Genomic DNA, 8,397 nt, shown 5'->3' on the forward strand with positions numbered 1-8,397 from the left:
CAGATGAAGTTATTGCATGCGGTGATTAGGGTACTTCAAATGCACTCGCTGTTAAAGTACATGCTATAATATGCCTCTTCTTAAATAACAGTCTTTTATGCAAAACAAATAAGGACTTGCTAAGTCTTCTTTAGTAAGAATTTTATGTCTGGGAGCTTAAAAGTGGGGTGACCCAGTGTCTGAATAGTTGTTAAATGGGTCAACAGTCCACTGGAAGGTCTGAGGAGAAACACCTGTGGTGGCTGTAAAAAAGTGTGTACACTTTTTTCCTCCACCCCCCCCCCCACACTTTTAGCCCTATATTTTTCCATGTCCCTTTTTGCCAAAATCATGAACCCTTTTATTTGAAAAAAATGTCTTTTATATTCCTATATTGCTACCCAGTGTTTTTTAAGGATTTATAATGATGATGATGATGAAATGCAGAAGAAAAAAAAAACTCTTATTTTCACTGTTTCCAGGACATACTTAATTATGGTTAAATATATTTGTTCAATCATTTACTCCATGTGAGAAGATGAAAGTCAACTCTACCCTGTGCCCTTCAGAAGTCTATAATCTCGTAAGAATGATTTAAAATAAAACTCAAGGCCTGGCATGATAGCACATGTCTGCAAAGGCAGCAGAGGTCACTGCAAACCTGGTCCACAGAGTGAGCTCCAGGCCAGCCAGGACCAGACAGCAAGACCTTGTCTCACACAAGCATAAAACATGTGACCGTGAAATACTATTGAAAACTATCATATTCTGGGCTTGGGTGGGGCTCAGTTGCAGAGAGAGCCTGGCTTTGATCCTTACCACTGCAGGACCAGGACATGATGGCTATGATCCCAGCACTGAGAGAAGGAAGGAGGATCCAAAGTTCAAGGTCATCTTTGACTATGTAGTGAGTTGTTTGAGACCAGGCTAAGATCCGTGATATCAATCCTGTCTCTGAATAAATAAATAAGAAGTAAAATTACAAAGTAAAGACCTTGACACTATTATTTGCCAAATAAAAAATTCTGAATTAAATTTTAGTGTCTGCAAAGTATTTGGCTTATTTGTAAAATTTGTTTTTATCTTCCCACTAAATAATTGCTAATTGTTTTCTATGTTTGTCTGCCCTGCCCCCCACCCCACCCCACCCCACCCCCTTTTCCACATCATGTACTTGGAAACCTCAGGTAAGGAGAAAATGATTATAGCTATTTTGACCATCTGACATCTTTTTCACATTGATTTTCTGATCATGTGTCTTGCCCAGGAAAGAGAGTCTCTCCACAGACAGCATGAGGCAGCCCGGCAGGCGCTCATGGGGAAGACGCCCCGTGATCACACGCTCCTGTTTCAAAGGTAGTGATTTACTACACTGGTTGATGCCTGGGAGATCTTGAATTGATGCTCCGGTGCCTACATATACCAAATGAACCCTTAATCAACAATATAAGCAGAGATCTCTGCACCCAAGTGGATGCTTGTGGTCCAGTATCAAACTCTGTCTAGAAGTTGTAGCTCTTCATTTATATATTGTTTCAAGAGGCACCGCAGGCCTACAGCTACTAGAAATTGGTGGTTTTGCTGACTGAAAATAAAACAACCTTCCTAGTAGGTGTTTGAGTATCAGTATCGGCCTGGACCACGGCTGTTCTTGCCCTGAAGGTTAATCACATCCTGTTGAGTTCCCTGTACTTGTCTGTCACCACTGCCCAAACAATGGGAATTATTTGTGGAGTCATTTGGTCAGTGTTTCCCTTCCACACCAGGCTATAAGTCCCAGAAGCATGAGGACCAGGGCATCCCTATCAATCCATGAACTTTTGGTCCTGGGTTTAAAATGTTTTACTTAGTGCCCACCACATAGTGAGAGCATCATAGGTATTACTGGCTATAACAGCTATTATTAATTACTGTTTTACTAATTACCATGTATGAAAAGGCACAACTGAGCCTTTTTAAGTTTAACTCAAAATAACCAGATCATGAGATGGTTATATATTTCTTGTTATTTTCTCATTAATGTCATGGGTTTCAGTGTTCTGAATCCTCCTTTCTATGTGACCTTTTAGAATATTTGAGTAATGACCATGTCCTGGCCTTTTGGCTGAAATCAAGTATGGAATGTTTGAGTAATGGAGAAAGTCCCAGGTTTTAGAAAGTTGCTAAGATCAATAACCAAATCTCAAGAACAGCATTCAAAAATTCTTTTTAGTAATGTTATGAATGCAAATACCTAGGTAGCTGAATCTTAAAAGCCATTTGAAGTTTGTTTGTTTGTTTGTTTGTTTTTTGGTTTTTGGTTTGGGTTTTTTTTTTTTTTGTATCAATGTTGCCTTTCTTGTCTGTGATACATGTTGGGAATCTTTAGTCAGTATAAATGATATTAAATTTTTATCTATTTGCTCTAACATCAAAGAAAGTATAATTACTTTTTTCCACATTACATTATCTTTAGGTGGTCTGATTCAAAATGTAAGGTTGTATGATATATGCAAAGTTCTGGTGGGGAGGGGTGGGCAGATGGTAGCTAGAAGATGGTGTTCACTACTACATCTGAAGTTAAGTCCTGTATGAGCGCTGAGCAACAGATATCATGCCTCTTCAAACCCATGATCCGAGGGTTTGAAAATAAGAGGTCCAAATGGACTGCCAGGGGCAGATGGATGCTGTGGACCTCTGTGCACTTCTGTGGAGTTGGTTGCTGTGCACACAGCATCACTAGCAAGGCTGCAGTGAGTGCGCTGTGATCACTGTGATCTGAGAAGTCCTACACCTCTGAATAAAGGAGAAGTAGTATTCCATAACTAGTATTTAATTCAGAGCATAATATTAGAGTTTTTAGAACGGTTTTACTTATGGACCATTTCAAAGAATTAGATTAGAAACAAGAAAGGGAAATACCCCTTTTAGTTTTTCTAGGAATTAGCATAATGCTATATAGTTAGATCTAAATGGACGAGGGTTATAGTGGAGTACATACACAATTCTCAGTATCAGTGATTAGAGGCAGGAGGACTGTTTCCAGTACATATGTGTGTCTTCTTGATGTTAGGCTGCAATGACGCCGCCATGCAAGGCAAGTCCTGAAGCGAGTAATTTCCCTCAGCATGTGTAGTTCTGTAGAAACAGTGGTCAGTATTAAGATTTTGCCTGTATGTATATGTGATCGCACCATAGGATCCTTTCTGTTTTCAGGGGTCCAGTACCGATACCTACTGTCAGTGGCCAACAGTATTTTGCAACAATAGATGAACTACAGAAAACGTTTGAGCTCTCTGACGATCTCTTTAAAACCCCCTCTGGAACATACCCTGAAACAAGGTTAGTTGGATTGGACAGTTATTTTCTACAGGTTTGTTAAAATCATGGTTTCCACTTGTAAGCTTTTGGTTTGTTAAAATCATGGTTTCCACTTGTAAGCTTTGGAGAAATTCTGAAACTGTGCAGGAGGCCCGCCTGTCACTAAGATCTGTGAGGAGCAGGCTTTGTAGAGAGCATGTGACACCTTCTCTGTATTCTGGGGGAGGGACAGACACACTAAGGCAGAGCAGGGGGCGGTATTCCATCTAGCAGCAGATAAAACAAGAACTTGACAGTACTGCAGGCTTCCTGTAGTAAGGCAGATCCTTCCTGGTAGAGCAGAGGGTGATAGGCCTCCAGTCTCTCTGTGCTCTGACTCAGCTGTGACCTTGACTCCTGGCTTACCTTTGTCCCCCTTCAGGTGTTTTTGTTGTTGTTGTTGTTGTTGTTAAGATTTATTTATTTATTTATTTTATGTGAATATACTGTCGATCTCTTCAGACACACCAGAAGAGGGCATCAGATCCCATTTCAGATGGGTGTGAGCCACCATGTGGTTGCTGGGAATTGAACTCAGAACCTCTGGACAAGCAGTCAGTGGTCTTAACTACTGAGCCATCTCTCCAGCTCCCCCGACCCCCACCCCTGGTCCAGTATTTAACGAAGTTCTCTTGGTTTCCACTGATTCTGAAGGCATCCAGTAGCTTTTCAACATCATCTTCCTTAATATCGATGTGAGCCAGATCGGTACCTGTAATTTGCAACTAACGGCTCTGATTAGTGCATTATCGACTGATGGCTGGCATTTTAAAAGGCCATCTCAAGGTCTCAATGTTCTAATATGTCAAAAGGCAGTACAAAAGCTGCATACAACCGGTTGCTTAAAATTTTATTTAGAGCGAGCTGGGAAGGTGGCTTAGAAGGTAAAGTGCTTGCCACACAAGCCTGGGGACCTGAATTTGGATCCCCAGCACCCAAAATTGAGCACAGCAATACACACCTGTAATCCTACAACTGAGAAGACACAGGCAAGAGGATCCCTGGGGCTTGCTTGGCCAAGCCATCTTGCTAAGTAAATCTGGTGAGAGACCTTGTCTCAAAAAATAAGAATTGAATAAATCAATAAGTAGATAAGTAAATAAATGAATGAAATTAAATTTGAAGAAGACGTGCAGTGTCAGTCTCAACCTCTGACCTCCACATGCACATACACACACATGCATGTACACTATACCACACACGTGCACACACAAAAACATAATCACAGGGGTTTTTTAAAATATAAATGTCACTAAGGGCTGGCAAGTTGGCTTGGGAGGCGAGCCACTTCTGTGCTAGGCTGATGCCTTGAATTTGATCCCAGAACTCACAGAAGGGTGGAATGTGAAACACAACTCCTCCGAGTTGTCTACTGGCTTCCATGCATGCTCCGGGGCTCATGAATGCCTGCACACGTGCTCTCCCTCACGCACAACTAAAAAAAAGAAAAAATGAATTTGAATATTCCTGACATGTTGTTGAAGACATTGAAAAATATAAAGGAGAAGGCAAAACTGTTTTGATTACTTCTGAACATTTACTGTTAATAAAGAATTCACACAGAGTATCTTGAAAAATACTAAAGCCCTTAATGAATACATAAGCAAAAGTTATACATTGTTTACAAGGGTGGAGGGGGGAGGCTTGGGACTAATGGATACATAAGAGAAACAGTGTTCGTCCTAGCTTGTAATTGGAAACCAGTTTCAGGTATTGGTGAATTAGCAAAGCCTCTTATTAATTATTTTAAAGGAGAGAGAGAGAGATGAACTATGAGAGGGCCTAGGTTTTATTGGGGGGGGGGGTGCACAACGTTTGGAAATCAGCTTGAACCTCCTAGTTTGCCTTTCTGTTCCTGTGGTAACACACTGACAAAAAGCCACTTGGGAAGGAAAGGGCTTGTCTCAGCCTACAGATCCAGATAACAGTCAATGGCTGAAGGACGTCAGGGCAGGAACCTGGACCCAGGAGCTGATGCAGAGGCCATGGAGGGGTGCTGCTTACTGGCTTGCTCCCCATGGCTTTCTCAGGCTGCCCAGGACCACCAGCCCAGGGATGGCGCTGCCCTCAGGGCCTTCCCACATAAATCATTAATCAAGAAAAATGCTCCCATAGACGTGCTCCAGGCCAATCTGATGGAGAGGATTCCGCAGCTGAGGCTCCTTCTCCCAGGGGACTCCAGCTTGTAACAAACTAACCAGCACAGACACTTACATCAGAATCCGAAAAGCTGTACTTACTATGTATGGGGCCACTTACCTCGCTGTGAAATGGAGATAATTTGCAGAATTGATAATGTCTATTGAAGCTGCTCTGACAACATCAGATATTAATATAAAGAAAGAAATTTATATTTAAACCTATATGAACATGCATGCACACACATGTGCTTGTACATACATGCACACACACACATACACACACACTTATTTCTAAGCTCCTGTACACAGGATCTGTGCTTCCTCACCTTGTTTTATGTATCTGCACTTATGTCATGTTTGTACAACAGCTAAGAAGTTTTTGCTGTTATGTACAGTCCTTAGTGCACATTAAGCTGGGTCACGTGCTGCAGATACTGTTTAGAGCCAGGTAGGTGGAGGATTGTTTGCAAGCTACTGACTTTACTCTATAAAGGTAACCTGTAAAGTCATGGGTGTAGAGTTTATGGCCAGTAGGAGTTTTGAATCTCAAAATCATCTTCATTTTTTTTCCACAGCAAGGATTCCAATATTTCTAAGAGATATTCTACATACTTTCATACTTGTCCATGGTCCAAAGAACTTCCCTTTCAGCTTCCAGAGGGTGGGATCTCATCGCGCCCAGGGTCAGCAGGGAGTGACGAAGTCGATGGGGCATTGAAAGGTATGTATTGTTCTATATTAGGGCTCTGCATACTGTGATAATTTTCTTCCAACTGTTGTGATCCTTCACAACGATTGGAAAGTAAATGACTGTTTCAAATCAGAGGCTCCCCGTGAACTTTTGTGCCCCACTGTTAAAGGTGAGAAACAAAAGTTCAGAATGGTTGGAAGATCACCCTTGGTCACTTAGCAACTTAGAATTGAAGCCACAATTCTGGTTACCTGAGTCTGGGCTGGGACACATGTTCTCTGGACAACTCTGTGCCGACTCCTCCAGTGAAAGGGAAGGGAAGCAGAGGGATTCAGATTGCTGCCCAGTCTCTTCCTGCGGTTGGTGGAATTCTGATGAGGTTTTTGTGTTGAAGGATCTGGCGCGATGTCTCCCCGTTCACTGTTTTTTGCTCCTTTACATCCGAGTGAATATGCATGCCCATGCAGAGACAGAATGACCAGTGCACTTTTCCCCCAGCGCCGTGTGGCTAAGTTCACAAGCAACACTGTGTGAAACCCTTGAGCACTGTGGGGAGACTGAAGGGCTATAGGGAAAACTGGGAAGGCCCCAAAGTCAGGATGGATAGGGACACTTTCCGAGTCATTGATACAGGATGCTTAAGTTGGCAGACTTTTCCAGAACTTGGAAGATGGGAAGAAAGGAACCATTTGCAGGCCCAGGAAACGTTCTGCCTGGGAACAGAGAGAGAAGGCCCTGACTGAGCCCTTGCTCGGGAGAGTGACCAGAGCATCTCAAAAGAAGCTAGAGGTCGTAGTTTGCCTTGGCCATGAGGGCACTGTGTGGTGGTACCTACAGGAATCAAAGACAGGCTGACTGGTCTCTCATCTCCCTCTCACTTCTATCTCCCTACCTATCCCTTCCCCAAATCCACGACTTTGGTTTTGCTTTGTGATACATTTAGTTTAACCAGAGCCACGTGTGTAATCACAGGATTGAAACTATCACTTGGAGTCTGGTGGGGATACCAGGGGGTCCAGAACGGCTCTCCCCTTTCCCTGGTTTTGTCAGCAGGAAATAGTTCAAGATAAATTGTAAATAATTTTTAAAAACAAAACAACAAAAAACCAGCCATGGTAGATCCCTTGCCTCACATACAGGATTGCTGATGCTTTGTGGTGCAGGAATTCTAAACTTATTTTCCTGTGTACCAAGGGACTAACTGCATGTACCGTCTTTCTTTTCTCCTGATGTTTTATAGCTCTTCGTGTAGCATCATCTATGCAGGAAAAAGTGGCCCAGCACAAAAGACTGTCTGCGATTACAATAATGGACCCGGGTTCCAACACCAAACCCACCCTTCCTCCGATCCCGCACGGCCGCAGATAGACCAGTGCTGTGATCTCGGAGCTGGCGAACAGACCAGCGCTGTTGACATCTCATCTAAACATGCAAAAGGAAACCCTTATTCTCACAGAGCTCAGTCCTCCCACCTGACCTGGCCTCGGGTCTCAGCTGTTTCTCATGCACACAACTCATGACCAAAGAAAGATTCTAAATCTCTTGATCAATTTACACTGTGATTCTCTGAAGAGCATCTTTTATTGATTTTTGTTTTCCATGTTAGTTATTCTTAGCTTTGAAAAATGTTATTTGAGTTTTTCTCTTCCCACAACTGATTTTCCTGGCGATTCCTGTTCTGAGATCTCAGATACCAAAAACCTCCCTACGTTTTTTCATTTTATGTACAACTGGTTCTTTTGACTTTATCTAACTACGATTGTATGGTTCAGAGTTCCAGGACTATGATGATTCACCCAAAATATTAATGTTTTTGTTCTAATTATGAAAACATGGTAGAGCACCATTTAACTTGTGACCAACATCATATCTACTGCATCTCTCAAAGAGAATTAATATAATTTGGGGGAGCTCTTTAGTACCGTTAAGGAATAAAAAAAATATATTTCCTTTTCGCCTTTTCCAGACTAATTATATACCTATTATTAGAAATATTTTGCAACAACTTTCATTATCCTTGTGATCTTACCCCATGGTGTTTACAGGAAATACTATTGTGTACTTAAGACTGATATTCATTTACTATGTGCCCATAAGGCTCTCCTCACTGTGAAAAGGTTGAAACCCATCCTTCTGGGTTGGTAAGTAGCCTCTTCTCCTCGCATCGATGACCAGTGGGACCCTCTGCATAATACTACTGTTCGTGTTGACTATTCTTTATTATCTAATGTCAACCCCATCTTAACG

The 8,397-nt window shown here is 42.1% G+C and overlaps 1 protein-coding gene across 1 annotated transcript in view; it reads left to right on the forward strand.

Annotated features, from left to right (window-relative positions):
- Lrguk (leucine-rich repeats and guanylate kinase domain containing) overlaps positions 1–8,104 on the forward strand; it is a 104,790-nt gene extending 96,686 nt beyond the window's left edge. Inside the window, exons 17-20 of the mRNA NM_028886.1 lie at positions 1,247–1,335; positions 3,175–3,300; positions 6,035–6,180; positions 7,391–8,104. Coding sequence (NP_083162.1) covers positions 1,247–1,335; positions 3,175–3,300; positions 6,035–6,180; positions 7,391–7,518 — 489 coding nt within the window. The 3' untranslated portion in view covers positions 7,519–8,104. The remainder of the gene's footprint in view (positions 1–1,246; positions 1,336–3,174; positions 3,301–6,034; positions 6,181–7,390) is intronic.
- The last annotated feature ends 293 nt before the right edge of the window (positions 8,105–8,397 follow it).

This window comes from Mus musculus, chromosome 6 (genome assembly GCF_000001635.26).
Source record: "Mus musculus strain C57BL/6J chromosome 6, GRCm38.p6 C57BL/6J".
In the NCBI taxonomy this organism is placed as follows: Eukaryota; Metazoa; Chordata; class Mammalia; order Rodentia; family Muridae; genus Mus; species Mus musculus.